Source organism: Canis lupus, chromosome 16 (assembly GCF_048164855.1).
Source record: "Canis lupus baileyi chromosome 16, mCanLup2.hap1, whole genome shotgun sequence".
In the NCBI taxonomy this organism is placed as follows: domain Eukaryota; kingdom Metazoa; phylum Chordata; class Mammalia; order Carnivora; family Canidae; genus Canis; species Canis lupus.
In genome coordinates, this window is record NC_132853.1 from 48,884,231 (window position 1) to 48,900,688 (window position 16,458).

Genomic DNA, 16,458 nt, shown 5'->3' on the forward strand with positions numbered 1-16,458 from the left:
TCTCTAGGAACTCAGTTTTAGATCAGGTAATCCGCTCACCTGGTCCCAACTTCCAACTTGCAATACTTAAGGACATAAAGAAAACTTTTCGGCCACGCTCAAAATGGCGGAAACTTGGAGCCGGAGACGCAAGCGACGCAAGCGGAAACGGAAGTACGTGTGCTGCCCCCCACGTGCCTCTCTTAGAGTGGTGAAAAAGGCAGAGATTCCCCGTGCTTGCAGAGACAAGTGGGGGACGGAAAGCGGCGTTTCAATTTTTCTGTCCCCAGGTTAAGTGACAGTCCTCCCGTTCCACTATGGGCAAGAAGGGCAAAGTCGGGAAGAGCCGGCGGGACAAGTTCTATCACTTGGCGAAGGAGACCGGTGAGTCAGGGTCCGCGCTGTCTGCGAGCTAAGGAGAGACGTTTTCGATTCTCTCCCACCTTTCCGAATACTGAGTTTCCGTTCTGTAGACGGGGTGGTGGGTTGTGAAGTCGCAGAAATCTCCCTGGGAAAGCCCCCCGCCGAGTTTAACATTTTGTCGGTGCCCCCAGGTTACCGCTCCCGCTCTGCTTTCAAGCTGATCCAGTTGAATCGCCGTTTTCAGTTCCTGCAGAAAGCACGAGCCTTGCTGGACCTGTGTGCTGCGCCCGGGGGATGGTGGGTACACCCGGCACCTGCGGCTCTTTGTGGCTGCGTTGAGGGTCCCGGCCGTGGAGGACTTGGAGTGGCACTGGGGGGCGGGAGGGATACGGCAATACCAGTCTCATGCTTTTCCTAGACGTAGGTCGGGGCACTGCACTTGGTAGCGCCTCTTAAGGCACGCGGTGAGAGAGCCTATTGCCAAGGGAGGGGGAGGAACGGTCTTGAGTTATTGTAGTCTTGAGTTATTGTAGTCGGCATTACTCTTTTCTAGGCTGCAGGTGGCTGCTAAGTTTATGCCTGTATCCAGCCTTATTGTGGGTGAGTAACGGATGGGCCCCCTGAGTGGTAAAGGGGTGGGAGAATGAGATACTAATTGTGTTCTGCATTTCCTTTCTCCTTGCTTAGGGCATCCCTTTGTAACTTTCTGACCTGATTTATTGCAGGAGTGGACCTGGTTCCAATCAAGCCTCTTCCCAATGTGGTGACACTCCAGGAGGACATCACAACAGAACGCTGTAGGCAGGTAACAGGAATCGCTCTTTTTCTGCGTCCTTTCTTTGGAGACACCCAAGTTTGTCTGTCTCGCCATCCCAAGTTCTCTAAAGGCAAGCCTTTTCTGTTTAACACATCTTAAGCAGTGCCTGTAGGATCTATATGACAAGGCTTATGATACAGCTTAGTCTTCAGTCCAGGCTTTTTTAAGTCAGGGGTGAGGTGTTTGGAAGAAGAGCAGCGATGTTGTTGAAATCTTTTCTTTGGGCTTGCAAGTAGACTGTAAGCTCTGTGAAGATAAATGCAATTTTGTTGTTGTTGCTTAATCATTATGTACCTGGCACAGGATTTGGCCAAATGCAGGCTATTCAGTAAATGATTGGGTGGACAAATGGCTGAATGAGGAATTGCATTCATAGCCATTTTTGTATTTCTGTTGGTATAATTGTTTTGTTTTGTTTTGTCTGAAGGCCCTGAGAAAGGAACTGAAGACCTGGAAAGTTGATGTTGTGCTCAACGATGGGGCCCCCAATGTTGGGGCTAGCTGGGTCCATGATGCTTACTCACAAGGTGCTGGGAGTAGGGGGACATGGAGATGAGGGTGGAGGTAGGCATGCTCTCTCAGGCTGCAGAGGTCCTCAGCTAATTGTTTCTCTCCCACAGCCCATTTGACACTGATGGCTCTACGTTTGGCTTGTGATTTTCTGGCCCGTGGTGGCTGCTTCATCACAAAGGTTTTTCGTTCCCGTGACTATCAGCCCCTACTGTGGATCTTCCAGCAGCTCTTTCACCGTGTCCAGGCCACTAAGCCCCAAGCCTCTCGCCATGAATCTGCGGAGATCTTTGTAGTTTGCCAGGGTGGGCATCATTTTTTTGTTTCTTAGCAGCTTTTACCAAAGTACGCTTTCTTACATATCCTATCGCTTTAGGATTCCTGGCTCCTGACAAGGTTGACAGTAAGTTCTTTGATCCCAAATTTGCCTTCAAGGAGATTGAAGTTCAGGCCAAGACTGTTACTGAATTGGTGACTAAGAAAAAGCCAAAGGTGGGTTTGGGGAATGGGGCCACTCTCCAGTCCTGGAGTCTGGGGGGAAGTTGGGTCTGGTGGGTCCTATAGACATTTTAGAAGGGAATTTTCAACCTTCATTCTTTTTCTCTGTAAGGCTGAAGGCTATGCTGAGGGTGATCTCACGCTCTATCACCGTGCTTCAGTCACTGACTTCCTCCGAGCTGCCAACCCCGTTGATTTCCTCTCCAAAGCCAGCGAAGTGAGTCGTCAGATCTGAGGGGTATAGGGAAGCGCCAGAAACATGTCCATAAAAATTTCCCTGACTTGTTTCCTTCCTCCCAAACAGATCTCCCTGGATGATGAAGAGTTGGCACAGCATCCAGCTACCACTGAGGATATCTGGGCATGCTGTCAGGATATCAAAGTGCTAGGGCGCAAGGAGCTTAGGTATGCAGTTGGGATGGGCACAGAGCTAGGAGCCCCGAGGGCAGGGAAAGGCCTTTGAAGATGCAGCAGCTTTTTTTTTCTTGAGGGGACAATTTGAGGAATTCATATAGTGTTGGATCTTGGGACACACATGCTACTGTGCTAGAGATTTGAGGTGGGGGCCTAAAAAGGGGACAAGGACAAAGAAGGAAATGGTAAGATTAGTCATTATATTTCTGGGACAGGTCCCTACTGAACTGGAGAACAAAGCTCCGGCGATATGTGGCCAAGAAGCTGAAAGAGCAAGCAAAGGCACTGGACATCAGGTAAGGAAGGAATGGAACTAGGGTAGGTGGGGGCTGGGGGATTGTGTGAGGAAATAACCAAGGTGCTTGTACTGTTTTGTCAGCCTCAGTTCAGGAGAGGAAGAGGAGGAGGAGGAGGGTGAAGAGTCTGAGGCCGGGACTGGGAGGCAGCCCTCTAAAGAGGAGGAGGAGGAAGAACAATTAAACCGGACCCTGGCAGAGATGAAGGCCCAGGAGGTAGCAGAATTAAAGAGGTGAGAGGAGTGGGGAGGAGCTTGGGGAACCTCACCGCAGAGGCCCTTGCTGTATGAATATGGGGAAGAGGGGGAAGGCATGGATGGGGAATCTTTAGAGCTGGGCCCGGTTGAATCCCTCACATTGTCCACGCAGGAAGAAAAAGAAGCTGCTGCGTGAGCAGAGGAAACAGCGGGAACGTGTGGAGCTGAAGATGGATCTTCCTGGGGTGTCTATAGCAGATGAGGGGGAGACCGGCATGTTCTCTCTGCGTACCATCCGGGGTCACCAGGTGAGGGGATTAGGGCAGATGGAGACGGGACCACCTGCTTGGAGATTTGGACATGGCAGGCATTGCGTTGGATGGCGCTGAAGTGCACTGAATGGATCTGGCTCACAGTTGCTGTGTTCGCGCATAAGAGGAGAGGTGACTCCTTGAGAGGAGAGTGGACTTTGTGCCTGAGAGGCCAGGACGACTAGCGTGCTTTGAAGTTTTGTTGCAGAACCTAGAATAGTAGAACCAAGGAGCACTCTGCAAGAAGCTGATATTCTAGTAGATGCAGCCAGAGGGGCCGGGATGTGTGATGCAGGGTTTCCTTTAGAGAGATCTTCAGGTTACAGAGACCAAGTTAGCACCAGGCTGCCATAGGCTGCTTTTCTTGATTAAAGCAGCATTAACAAGGAAAATGAATTTTTGTGGCTTCTGTGGGAATGGAAAACCAGGTCCTTTTTGTTAGAAGTATAGGAGAGAGAGCACAGTGGTTCTACAGAAGACTACCACTTATGTTTTGCCTTAATTTTTTCTTTTTTTAGATCTTATTTATTTATTCATCAGAGACACACAGGCAGAGACATAGGACATAGGGAGAAGCAGGCTCCTCACAGGGAGCCTGATACAGGACTTGATCCCAGGACCACCCCCCCGCATCATGACTTTCGCCAAAGGCAGATGCTCAAAACACTGAGCCACCCACGTGCCCCTTGACTTAGTTTTCTTCTCTGTAAAAAAAAAAAAAAAAAAAAAAAAATAGAACCTACCTACTAGGGATCCCTGGGTGGCTCAGTGGTTGAGCATCTGCCTTCGGCCCAGGGCGTGATCCTGGAGTCCCAGGATCAAGTCCCACATCGGGCTCCCTGCATGGAGCCTGCTTCTCCTTCTGCCTATGTCTCTGCCTCTCTCTCTCATGAATAAATAAAATCTTAAACAAAACAAAAACAAAAAACCCTACCAATCTACTAGGGCTTTTGTAGGAATGAAAAAAGAAAAGAGGGTATAGGTGTAATCCTTGGTAATGTAGTGAATTCTCAAGAACTAATTGCTAGCTTTGCCATTAGAAAAATAAATATTAGGGCAGCCCGGGTGGCTCAGTTGTTTAGCACCACCTTCAGCTCCTGATCCTGGAGACCCAGGATTGAGTCCCACGTCGGGCTCCCTACATGGAGCCTGCCTCTCTCTCTCCCTGTCTCTCATGAATAAATAAATAAATAATCTTTAAAAAAAAAATTGGGGGGAGTGCTTGGGTGGCACAATCAGTTAAGTGCCTTTGGCTCAGGTCATGATCCTCGGGGTCCTGGGATTGAGCCCCACATCTGGATCCCTGCTCAGCAGGGAGTCTGTCACTCCCTCTGCTCCCTTGTCTGCTTGTGTTTTCTCTTTCAAATAAAATTTTTTAAAGATTTTATTTATTCATGAGACAAACAGGCAGAGGGAGAAGCAGGCTCCCTTTGGAGAGCCTGATGTGGGATTTGATCCCAGGACCGCAGGACCACAGGACCACAACCTGAGCCAAAAGCAGATGCTCAGCCACTGAGCTATCCAGGTGCCCCAAATAAATAGTCTTAATAAACTTAAAGGTTGGGATCCCTGGGTGGCGCAGCGGTTTGGCGCTTGCCTTTGGCCCAGGGCGCGATCCTGGAGACCCCGGATCGAATCCCACGTCGGGCTCCCTGCATGGAGCCTGCTTCTCCCTCTGCCTGTGTCTCTGCCTCTCTCTCTCTTCTCTCTCTGTGTGTGACTATCATGAATAAATAAATTAAAAAAAAATCTTTAAAAAAAAATAAACTTAAAGGTTGACAGTTTGTAAGTGAAGTAATTATTGTTAGATGTGTGTTGCCTGGGTTCCTTTATTCAGTGGAAACAAAGTTTGTAGATTATTCTCAGAAGGTGACTTTTTTGTTTTTTTTGGTGATGTGCTTGTTAAATAAATTTTTAAGATCTTATTTATTTATTCACGAGAGACACACACATAGGCAGGCTCCATGAAGGGAGCCCAACTTGGAACCGAAGGTGGTACTAAACTGCTGAGCTACCCAGGCTGTCCTAATTTTTTTTTTTTTTTTTTTTTTTTTTTTAAGAAAAATGTGTCTATTAGAGTATTTAAAAAGTGATGGTATATAGGCCTTGGGTGCTTTTCTGTAAACCTATTTCTGCTACCATTGAAGAAGAGACAGCCAAGTGGGATAGATCAGTGACCTGGGCTAAGAATGAGATGTGTTGCCTTTTTTTCCCCTCCCCCAAAGATTTTTTATTTTGGGGCATCTGACTCTGTTAAATGTCTGTCTTCAGCTCAGGTCATGATCCCAGAGTTCTGGGATTTAGCCTCACATCAGGCTTCCTGTTTGGCAGGGGAGTCTCCTCCCCACCCCCTCATTTTCTTTCTCTCTCAAATAAAAATCTTTTAAAAGATATAATTATTATTTTAGAAAGCCAGAGCACTTATGCCCTTGGGTGGAGGGAGAAAATCTTAAAGCCGACTCCCTTCTGAACATGGAGCCCAATCTTACCCCCTGGGATCATGACTTGAGTCAAAACCAAGAGTCGGTTGGCCAGCCAACTGAGCCACCCCAGTGCCCCTAGAATGGGATGTTTTAAACACTTAGCTGGGGATCCCTGGGTGGCTCAGCGGTTTAGCGCCTGCCTTTGGCCCAGGGCACGATCCTGGAGTCCCGGGATCAAGTCCTGCGTCAGGCTCCCGGCATGGAGCCTGCTTCTCCCTCCTGTGTCTCTGCCTCTCTCTATCATGAATAAATTAAAAACAAACAAACAAACAAAAAAAACCACTTAGCCCCTTCACTTCCTGTATTTGCCAGTGTATTCTCAAGTGTTGCTAAGATAACAGGAGAAAAGCAGCATGTTCCTCATAAATACCCTTGATCTCTTTCTTTGTCAAACTCTAGTTATTAGAGGAGGTAACGCAAGGGGATATGAGTGCTGCCGACACATTTTTGTCGGATCTGCCAAGAGATGACATCTATGTATCCGACGTTGAAGATGATGACACATCTTTGGATAGCGACCTGGATCCAGAGGAGCTGGCAGGAGTTGGAGGATCACGGCATCTAAAGGATCAAAAGCGGTAAGGGGGGAGGGGCGGTTTGTGCAGGAGGGAGTGTTGACACTCAATGTGGGTACCCAGGGGTCACCAGAGGGAGTCAGAGAACAAGTACCTCAAGCTTCCACCCATTTTCCTTGGATTTGCAGTGTACGATTTGGTGAAGATGATGATAAAGAGGAGGAAGAGGAAGAGAATCCACTGCTGGTGCCACTGGAGGAAAAGACAGTACTGCAAGAAGAACAAGCCAGTCTGTGGTTCTCTAAGGTAAGAGAAGGTTGGGGGCCCAGACACAGGGACTTAGTATGCCCTGGGAGAAGGGTAGCTGAATGTTCCTCCTCTGACAGGATGGCTTTAGTGGGATTGAGGATGATGCTGATGAGGCCCTGGAGATCAGTCAGGCCCAGCTTTTGTATGAGAGCCGTCGGAAGGGGCAACAGCAGCTGCCACCACCATCTTCCAGTTTGAAGAGTGAGAAGAAAACCTCCCAGTGCCAGGATGAGGACCCTAAGGGGGCAGAGGCTCCAGTAGAGGCCAAGACTGTCCCTAGGACTGGCAGGGAAAGAGATGACAGCTCAGACAGTGATGATAGCAGCAGCAGTGATGGAGAGCGGTGAGTGGCTGCAGCTGATGGGAGAAGGAATGAAGAAGCTGCCATTCTGACCATTTCTCCACTTTTGCGGGTTTCCACTTTGTAGAGAGCGAGTTTAAAAAAATATGGATTATTTTGACGTAAGGGGTCTACAGTACAGCTTGGGGGGGGGGGCCTTTTGGGAAGTTTAGGTTTTCAGTAAGAAGTGGGGTTGAGGTGAGGCAGGAGTGGGTCTAGGGAATAGTGGAACAGTGACATGGTCAACTGTCCCACCTGCAGTTGGGAACCAAAGCACGGGAAGAAGCGAAGCCATGGGCTTAAGTCCGATGATGACGGGTTTGAGATTGTGCCTATTGGAGACCCAGGTGAGCCCTGCACCTTTGTAAAAGGGGAGGCGATGGGAAGTTTCGGTGTTGGGAATGGAGCTTTGACTTGCCCTTTTTTCTCTAGTGAAACATCAGATACTAGACCCTGAAGGCCTTGCCCTAGGTGCTATCATTGCCTCTTCCAAAAAGGCTAAGAGAGACCTCATAGATGACTCCTTCAGCAGGTAAGGGAGCTGGGAAATCATGACGAGTGGCCCTGGAGGAGAGTGGGTAAGGGAGTCCTTTCAGGGTTGTTTTCTTCTCTGGCTAGGTATACATTTAACGAGGAGGAAGGGGAGCTTCCTGAGTGGTTTGTGCAGGAGGAAAAGCAGCACAGGATTCGGCAACTGCCTATTGACAAGAAGGACATCGAACACTACCGCCGACGGTGGAGGGAGATAAATGCGCGTCCCATCAAGAAAGTAGCGGAGGCAAAGGCCAGAAAGAAACGGAGGGTAAAGAGTGGGGCTGCCTGATGTCTGGGTGCAGGGGTGGGAGTGGGGAAGAGGCCTGCTTGACTGAGGTCCCCTGGCAGATGCTGAAGAAGCTGGAGCAAACCAAGAAGAAGGCAGAGGCTGTGGTGAATACCGTGGACATCTCTGAACGTGAGAAGGTGGCTCAGCTTCGGAGGTAATGTAGAGGGGTCACCCACAAAGGTATGTGGACTTAAAGAGGGTGGCCAAAGCCTCTAATCTGTTCCTTCCTTTTACAGTCTCTATAAGAAGGCTGGGCTTGGCAAGGAGAAACGCCAGGTCACCTATGTAGTAGCCAAAAAAGGCGTGGGTCGCAAAGTGCGCAGGCCAGCTGGGGTCAGAGGTCATTTCAAGGTGGTAGACTCAAGGATGAAGAAGGACCAAAGAGCACAGCAAAGGAAAGAACAGAAGAAAAAACACAGACGGAAGTGAGCAGAGCCACCAAGGGCCTCTGAGGAGACCATGTGAGGACACGGAGGTGCGATTCTGGCTTCCCACTACCAGCTATAGACTCGCTGGCATCAGTCCGCTGGAAAGACAGGTGCAACGCTTAGAACGCTCCCAGAGGTCCTGAGTGGTAAGGGAAGATGTTCTCCCACCTGAAGCAAGGCCTCGGACATCTCCTGTTGGTGCTGTAACGGACCCCCCAAGCTCTTCCATTAGGATTGTGGAGTACTAAAACAGTCCAACCTTTTTGTAAGTCCTAAGGGGAAGGTCAGTGTTGGAGTGGCATTCACTCTACTACTGGGCAAGTGGGCCTCTTGAGTCTTCCCTGCAGCCTCTTCTGTTATCTGAATAAAACCAGGGTAATGTCTTTTCTGACATTTTAGTTCCCACTGAGTGCTGAGACATTTGGGCGTTCACACCATGTGCTGCACTGTATATTTAGTATGTACTTACTGTGAAGCAGAAATGACAAACAATCCACAGGTCCCAGTAGTAAAACATTTACTAGAGCAAGCAGAAAGGAATGCACATCTTAAAGAAACCTTCACAAAGTCACAAAATTCGAAGTATGTATATTTTCCTTTTATAAACAAGATAGAGAACAAAAATCATCAAAATCATTTCAGCAAAAGATTTTTCTACCATTGTGGCAAGTTAAAAAAAAATACAGTGAAATAGAAGACACTTTAAAAGCTGTCGAGTTTTTGTTTTTAAATTCAGCAACACTTCAGACCTGGAACAGTCTTGTTTCCAGGATCATCTTCCTCTTCAGGAGAGAGGCTCTCTGGGTCTGCAGGCTGCTGCTTCCTGTCTCAGGACTGGATACAAACCTGGCTGGGAACCTGAGCATGGACTCCCACTTAAGACACTTCCCTTCCCTGCAAAGTCTAGAAGCACCAAAATGCTTCCCCAAATCGCTAACAAACACTTCAGTGGGTTGGATTTGCAAAAAGCCAACTCGTAAAAAGCAGACTGCCTGGCCACACAGCTAAGAAAAGAAATTTTACTTGTAGATGTTTGTAAGGTGACAATTTAGTAAAAAATATACGCTACATATAATATAAACTAGAGTGAGTTTTGTGCCCTAGAAGGCCCATTCTCCCAAGGTATCCTCAAACTGACCTTCATGACAACTCACCCAGAGCCCAAAAGAAGGTTCCCAGCTCTTGACTGCTTCCAAGGACCAAAGTGGCTTCCCAACAAGACATCTGAAAATTGATCCAGATGAAGGGGTAATGTCTCCAGCTCCAGCTATCCACTAAGGGCAGGGGGTCCTTACACCTTGGGCCCCAACCCAGCCCTGAGACACCTAGTTACCAAAAATCTTTCTAAAAATAAAATTAAAGACCATTTATTTCACACTTTAGCACATACCCTCTAACTGTCCCATCGACTTTTCTTGCGCTTGGGTGGCTCAGGGACAGCAAAACCATCAGCTGTCTTATCTGTCTTGCTGTCCATCTTGTCCATCTTGCTGTCCACCTTGGGGTCCACCTTGCTCTCACGATTACAACTCTCTTTCCTGCTTTCACCATTCCGACCATCGTTTGCACCTCGGCTCTCTGCATGTCGGCTTCCACCTCCTCCATGCCTATTCTCTCCATGACGGTGACCATCAGCATGACGGCTGCTACTTTCCGGGTAGCGGTATCCATCTCCATGGCGACCACCATCTCCGTGGCGTGGACTGTCGCCATGCCGATTGCCACTCTCTCCATGACCATGACGGCTGCCACCCCGGTTCTCAGTATATCGCTCTCTCTTCCCATTGCCTCCCCCAGGGCCTTCGCGGTTGTTATTCCCTGAAGCTGTATTGTTGACTCCCTGGGCTCCAGCAGAAGGGTAGGTCACTGGAGCACTGCTGAGGCTCGCAGTATTGCCAAAGCCTGGGATGCCTTTGGCGGCACTAGCAATAGGGCTGTCTGGACTGCTATGGCCCTGTTGGGCTGAATTAGTTGGAACGGAATTCAAGCTCCCTGCACTCGTCCATCCACTTGCCCCAGCAGCAGAGCTTCCAGCCTTCTGGTTGCTTAAGCTGGCTGCAACAAAGTGACTCTTGTACTGTGACTAAAACAAAGACACCAAGAAATAAGATAGTAGGTTCCAGAAGCCTGGATGTGTTAGGCTTGGCACTGAAAAGATACAGAGACATTCTACGCTATCCTGGCACTAGGACTTTAGCATCCTTGATGGCCCCACCACCCTGTGGTTTCTATGTTTCTCTACTAATAATAAATCTAGGGACCTAACTGAAACATCAGTCTGAAGGCAGATAAAATATATAAATTAAGGCTCAAGCTGGTTAGCTAGCTAACTGGAGGGGTAAGTACAGATGGGTTCAGAGTTCACAAGAGCTATAGAATCAAACTTGTTTTAGTTAAGAAATGGCAATCTCAACCAGATTACAAGAGCCTTGGGTAGACAACACTGTTGGCTATTGAGGCAGGGAAGGAACATCAGTCCTGTAGCAGTATAACAGTCCCAGGTTCTGGGAGGATGGAAGGCTGTAATCAGTAGATTTTCTACCTTCTACACCTACAGCTCTAGGTAAGTGACCACAAAGTTGATACTCAAAGCCAAAAGCTGTGAGAGGGTCCTAAATCTAGCCTCAAGCCTTCAATTCCAGCTACCATCTCTGAAATACTAGGCCCCTCATCACAGTCCCGAGAGTTGCTGGTGAAAACTTTCTAAAATTTCAGACCTGGAAAGCTGCTTTCATTGCCGTCAGCCGATCTCCCATGGCTCCTGTGGAAGGCTTATAGGCCTCATAATTACTCATCACATTGTTGTTATTTCCTCGGTCCTTTAAAAAAACAAAAACAAAAACAAAACACACCTGTGAGGACAGAATGAGCACAATGCCAGAATAGGTCTCATATACTAGAAATAAGTGGGCACTACAATGGGAACAGGACACTTTATTTTGTGGGAATAGGTACAGTAATAATTATTTTAAAATGCTTATGTCTTTCTTTCTTTTTTTTTTTTTTTTTTTTGCTTATGTCTTTCAACCCAGTAATTGTTTTTAGGAATTAACCCTAAAGTCAAATAAAAAAATCCCCAAAGCTGATCATACGATATTATTCAAACCCAAACATAGTGTTTATGTAATTCTGTGTAGTTTTATGCTCAGAATGAAGAGGCCATGAGGCAATATATAGCATATGCATATAGCCTATACAGGGCTCAGGCTCTGAATCCACTCTTTTAAAAAAGTCCAAGTCTCAGTTTCAACATTTATCAGAGTGCAACCTGGGGTGCCTCAGTTTCATGACTTGTACACTGTGCTCACTGGGTGGTTGTGAAGATTGAGTTAACAGGCATGACTGCTTGCAGTGGCTGGCCCTGGCACACATTAAGTGCTCAACATTAGCTATAGTTATCATGTGTCATGTGCATCATTGTTACTGAGACATGGGAGCGATTCGTTATCAAAAACACCAAGCTAATGATATTGCTCCAGAAATACATAAACTGGCAGCTTTCTTCGGTTTAGGAATCAAAGTGACAGGAAATAGGCAGTTAAAGAAGCCAGTGAGGAGGTGCTTTTGTTACCTGTTTTGTGAGAAAAGCTTAGCTCTCATCTCCCTGATGCAATTTCCCATAGAGTGTAGAAAGCATTCCTGAGTTTAGTAAGAAAACAGAGTTCACAAAGTAACCCTATGGCAAGGTTTTCCTAGCAGCAGGCTCTTAGCCAGTGCTGGGGGGCTTAAGTTTCTTATTCACCAGGTCTAGGGTGGAACACGAAATTGCATTTACTGATGGCCCAGGGACCTCAATATGTAAACTGCTGCTAATCTAGACTGATTTCCTGAGTATGTCTAGTCACCAAGTACGCAGAGGTGTTTCAAGAGGAAGTTAAAACATTCCCTTCTAGACAGGGTTCTGAATTCATGAAGGCTTTGTCAAGCAGAGGAGGACAATCATAGCATCCTCCAGGACTCGGGAGCAGCCTGAAGGGCACTACAACAGTCTGGACTCACCGTGTTCTCCGAGCCTAGGCCAGGGCGCTCCCTATAGCCTAGGCCACCTCCACCAATGTTCAGCTTTTTGCCTTTTCCTCCTTTAAAGCGGGATTTCCGAAACCAGGCATTCTGCACACAATTCAACATAATTCAAGGTTAGATCACAGGAGGAAGAGGCAGCCAGAGGAGGAGGACATTATCAGAAAGTGGAAGAAATAAACTGCTTCATCTTTAGCCAGTATATTTACGGCAACCGTTCACAGGAACCACAGATGAGCTTCTTTTGGGAGTTTAGTCTACCAAATTTGTCAGGAGGCCTAGCTCCTTATCTGAGGCTTCCGTTATTACTGTTTCTCAGGGCCTCCAGGAAGAGAAATGAGTAGGTAAGCCTCAGATACAGAGCACTTACTCTGACCATTTCTAACTTTCTTGAGGAAAAGGAACTGATTTTCTGTTTCTCAATGTAGACATACCACTGGACATACACACATTGAGCTTATAAGAGGGCTTGGAAGTGAAAGAAAGGCTATGTGAAGCGAGGTTCATCAGAACTGGCTCTAGGAGCAGACGTTTAGGACTGCTAGCCAATAACTGAAAGTTTTATTTACCCATGGCCTATAGTGTTCCTTGAATCTGACCACTGCCAGCATACTGTAAGATTTATTTAGTTCTTTTCAGAATACAAATATCAACGGGAGAGGTAGCCCTTTATCTGATAATCACATGTTACAACCTAAGCGAAGTACTGGAGAGGTAGGGCTGTCTTCAGAAAAGCATTGACCAGGGAAGCTGATCACAGTCTGAGGGCACAGAAAGCCTAAAGCACAAAAAGAGATGTAGGAAAAAATCCAAAGACAAGATAATTCTGTTAAAAAATGTAGTTTACGGGATCCCTGGGTGGCGCAGCGGTTTAGCGCCTGCCTTTGGCCCAGGGCGCGATCCTGGAGATCCGGGATCGAATCCCACGTCAGGCTCCTGGTGCATGGAGCCTGCTCCTCCCTCTGCCTGTGTCTCTGCCTCTCTCTCTCTCACTGTGTGCCTATCATAAATAAATAAAAATTAAAAAAAAAAATGTAGTTTACAATTGGCTCACTGAACCCAGGAGAGGGAAGGATACCTCATTCTACTCCTTCCTGCAATTCAGGTCCTTTACTCTCAGAACCCAGAGCACAGGCAACAGTACCATACTGTAAGTGCAGTACAGGTTAACTGTCCTGTACACTGACTTATAAGTCTTAAAAACACCTAAGTCTCTACTATCAGAAGGTGTATATTGAACCCATTTGTAATCTGGAGATGACATCTATTACAATGACCCAGGATTTAATTCGGTAGAATGTCTAGCTTAGTTTTAGGTTAGTAATGAATGTGGTCAAAGATCTGGGACCTATGTCTATGAGAAATAGTCTATTAAATACATCGTTTTCTTAAGACATTACATGTTTTTAGCCTCCAAATGAGAAGAATGGAGAAAGGACAGTAAGGGGAAAAGTAGCCATCTTTGAGATTGCTATGGGGCAAGCAGGCAGAAATTTCAGAGGGACAGATTTTAGGAATAAGCTTTTCAAATAGATGTTGCTGAAAGAAGAGGATAGAATGAAAGACCAGATGAATTTTAATGTTCTAAAATACTAATCTGTACCTCATAAGCAGTGCCCCCCACCCATGGCTGCAACTTTCCAGTCCTGTGTCTATGTTATTCCCCCAGGCTTGCTGAATTTTTTTCACTTAGTTTTATAACCTGGAGCAATCTCAAGTGTACTCAGCCCCTCACCTGCATTGCCAGATCTAGGAGTTCCTTGGAAACATGCTGATTGGCTCCTTCCAAGTTCCGGACAAGGTCACCAGCAAAATTGCTGTCCTTGGGGGTCAGTAAGGTATAGGCCACACCTTTCTCACCCGCTCGTCCCGTGCGGCCAATCCTATGAGTATGAGTATCAATATCTCGTGCCACATCATAGTTAATGACAGTCTTAATTGAAGGAATGTCCAGACCACGGGCTGAAATAAAAACCACCAACTTTTTTTTATTCTTTAGTAGGAGTAAAAAAAACCCGGACTAACCCAAAATGCTAGCCAAGAGCCCACATTCCTCTTATATAGACAAAGTACATGGTTTGGTGATCTAGTAAGATACAAGCATTTAGGCTCCTGGTGACTCAGTGGCTGAGCATCTGCCTTCAGCTTGGGTCGTGATCCCAGGGTCCTGGGATCCAATCCCGCACTAGGCTCCCTCTGGGGAGCCTGCTTCTTCCTCCCTCCCTCTCTCTCATGAATAAATAAAATCTTAAAACAAACAAACAAACTTTAAAGTTACCCTAAAGCAAATGCCACTATCATCAATTCTACGATGCTAGGCTGTTTAGCATAGGGGACACATGGCTTCTGCCATTAATAATATACCATGGCCTCTCTCTTACACCAGGAATATGTAAAATAAAGCATCAAACTGCTTTGAAGTCGAGAAATTATCTCCCTTATTGAGAGAAAATACCAATTTTTAAGGGTAGCTATCAAAACAAAACCAAAAATCATACTTCAAAAAACTTTTCAACTTTGAGTGAAGTACGCGCAATCAATGTCAGGTAGGTACTATGTTTAGACACATCATAAAGGCATAGCCTATGATGTAACTGGCTCAACAATATTTTTCCCTGAGTATCTTTCAACTGCAGGGATTCTTTTTTCAAAGAGAAACATACAGTGAAGATGGTACCCAGAGCTCCAGGTTGTGATCACTTATGGTCTAAACTGCTTGCTCCATTTAGTGTGCCCAAACAGGCCAGTTAGAGGGCCTTCAATCAGCCTGCTCATGTACTCAAGACAGAGCACCCTTACAGCAACAGGAATAGAAGATCACCAGGGAAGGTCGTACTCTACCTGCAACATCTGTGGCCACCAGGACTGGGATGTCCTTTTTCTTAAAATCTGAAATGACCTTGTTTCTTTCGCTCTGATCCATATCCCCATGAAGCAGCCCAAGATTATGACCCTCCTGCTTAAGGTTATTGGCTAGCTCCTCAGCATTGGCTTTTTTAGTAACAAACAGGAGGACACTTCCTGAAGAGGTAAATTCCACCAGACGCCGAGTGAGCCAGTTCCATTTACTAGGCCCAGAATGGAGAATTTCCACAATCTGTGTTACATCTTCATTTGCCTGAAAAGTAAGAAACAGATGACTATGATGTTTGTGCCAAAAGGCACCTGAACAAGGACCAGACATCACACTTTCCATCAACATAAGAAGGACCTTCAACAGTCCTCCTCCTTGGGCTTTCCTTCAGTAAGTCAAGTGCAGCTCAAAACCTACATCCCTTCTCAAATTACTGCACTCACCATCTTCCCCAATTTGTACATATACCTATTTGTAAGCCCCAATATTTTGCAATCTGTTGTTATAGGCCTATTCAGATTACTCCTAATAAATTAAGCTCCTTTTCTGTCCTTCCCATTCACTGCTCCTAGTACAAGTCATACATGCACACAGAAGGCACTCAAAAATGGATAGTAGACAATGTCAAAATACTAACACCACAGAACTTTAGTAACAAACATGGCAAGCAACTTCAGGAATTCTCAAGGCAGCCAAATTTTCCACATTGGACATATGCAAAGGTAAGAAAAATACCATGAACTAAATTTCACCAGGTCTTTCAAGTCACCCCACTCCTTCTACAATCATTTAACATATGCGTTCCATCCTGAGAGCCTTGTTTTTCCCCTAAAAGATTGGGGGTTTTGTTTATTTTTATTACATAAAATTTTAAATAAAAAAATGAAATGAACATAATCACCTATGTACCCATCACCCAGCTTCAACAATAATCCATATTTTGAGAATCTATTGTCTCATTCAACTATCCTCCTGCCTTGTTTTTTAAAACAAATCTGAATTATGTTGCCTCATCTCTAAATATGTAACATAGTAACATGTTTTTTCTCTCATTAGTGAGCAATTCCACATCTCCATAATACGAAAAATAATCTAGTGGAGTCCCATTGAGCCCTGCTTAATGGTTACCTCTCCAATGTCTCCCTGCACCACACGAATAGGGTCGATCAAGATGTCTCTGGCTAGTTTTTCAATCTTTTTCCGAAAAGTTGCACTGAATAAAAGAGCTAAAAGGTAAAGTAAATCCTGTTAAAGAAACAGTGTGACTTCATTTTTGAATACCCACTATACTTCCTACTGAT

The 16,458-nt window shown here is 46.1% G+C and overlaps 2 protein-coding genes across 5 annotated transcripts in view; one reads left to right on the plus strand and one right to left on the minus strand.

The window, feature by feature from the left end:
- The first annotated feature begins 164 nt into the window (after nt 1–164).
- On the plus strand, nt 165–9,238 carry FTSJ3 (FtsJ RNA 2'-O-methyltransferase 3). The gene is made up of 20 exons (XM_072781180.1): nt 165–363; nt 534–639; nt 896–942; nt 1,068–1,147; nt 1,587–1,686; nt 1,780–1,974; nt 2,046–2,161; nt 2,280–2,384; nt 2,472–2,572; nt 2,797–2,877; nt 2,961–3,110; nt 3,247–3,382; nt 6,268–6,446; nt 6,572–6,689; nt 6,770–7,035; nt 7,294–7,379; nt 7,465–7,564; nt 7,651–7,834; nt 7,915–8,009; nt 8,092–9,238. The coding sequence occupies exons 1-20, from the start codon at nt 297–299 to the stop codon at nt 8,282–8,284; spliced, it is 2,505 nt and encodes an 834-aa protein (XP_072637281.1). The 5' UTR covers nt 165–296; the 3' UTR covers nt 8,285–9,238.
- The window catches only part of DDX42 (DEAD-box helicase 42), a 37,529-nt gene continuing 29,854 nt past the window's right edge, over nt 8,784–16,458 (minus strand). For all 4 annotated transcript variants that reach the window (XM_072781178.1, XM_072781176.1, XM_072781177.1 and 1 more), the window contains 6 exons: nt 16,286–16,383; nt 15,145–15,421; nt 14,039–14,265; nt 12,283–12,393; nt 11,001–11,102; nt 8,784–10,366 (listed from right to left, as the gene is read on the minus strand). In XM_072781178.1, coding sequence (XP_072637279.1) covers nt 9,677–10,366; nt 11,001–11,102; nt 12,283–12,393; nt 14,039–14,265; nt 15,145–15,421; nt 16,286–16,383 — 1,505 coding nt within the window. In that variant the 3' untranslated portion in view covers nt 8,784–9,676. The remainder of the gene's footprint in view (nt 10,367–11,000; nt 11,103–12,282; nt 12,394–14,038; nt 14,266–15,144; nt 15,422–16,285; nt 16,384–16,458) is intronic.

Bases quoted from the DNA above. Each gene is read 5' to 3' on its own strand.
- FTSJ3 (XM_072781180.1), top strand. From the start codon at position 297: ATGGGCAAGAAGGGCAAAGTCGGGAAGAGCCGGCGGGACAAGTTCTAT. The intron at 1,148-1,586 runs GTAACAGGAATC...TTTTGTCTGAAG, and splicing joins CAACAGAACGCTGTAGGCAG to GCCCTGAGAAAGGAACTGAA. The intron at 1,975-2,045 runs GTGGGCATCATT...CTATCGCTTTAG, and splicing joins GATCTTTGTAGTTTGCCAGG to GATTCCTGGCTCCTGACAAG.